The sequence below is a fragment of the Brassica oleracea genome, chromosome C2, assembly GCF_000695525.1.
Source record: "Brassica oleracea var. oleracea cultivar TO1000 chromosome C2, BOL, whole genome shotgun sequence".
NCBI classification, from domain to species: Eukaryota; Viridiplantae; Streptophyta; class Magnoliopsida; order Brassicales; family Brassicaceae; genus Brassica; species Brassica oleracea.
In genome coordinates this window covers 43,512,905-43,513,208 of record NC_027749.1, presented here as the reverse complement: position 1 = coordinate 43,513,208, position 304 = coordinate 43,512,905, and the positions used below count along the sequence as shown (strand labels likewise).

Genomic DNA, 304 nt, shown 5'->3' with positions numbered 1-304 from the left:
TTCACATCTTTGTAGAACTTCTTCTTGGCATATCCGTCAAGACCCATTGGCTCTCTTCCACAAGCTAAGTAGTTCACCAAATCAGCATACCAAGGGCCTTTCTCTTCAGTTGCCTTCACCTCTTCAAGCTTCTTTCCAGTTTCACAAACCGCTACCACTGCTCCAATTGCCATGATCTGTTCCTCTGGAAGCCCTTCATCAATATGGATCCCACTATCAATCTTTAGTCTAAACAAGTGATCAGCTACACCATTCTTGACTCCTGGCTTGTCTCTGATCTCAAGGTCAAACTCTTGTAGCAGCA

General features: G+C 44.4%; 1 protein-coding gene across 1 annotated transcript in view; it reads right to left on the bottom strand.

The window, feature by feature from the left end:
* Positions 1 to 304, bottom strand: part of LOC106324317 — a 6,601-nt gene that overhangs the window by 1,964 nt on the left and 4,333 nt on the right. Inside the window, exon 2 of the mRNA XM_013762307.1 lies at positions 19 to 292. Coding sequence (XP_013617761.1) covers positions 19 to 292 — 274 coding nt within the window. The remainder of the gene's footprint in view (positions 1 to 18; positions 293 to 304) is intronic.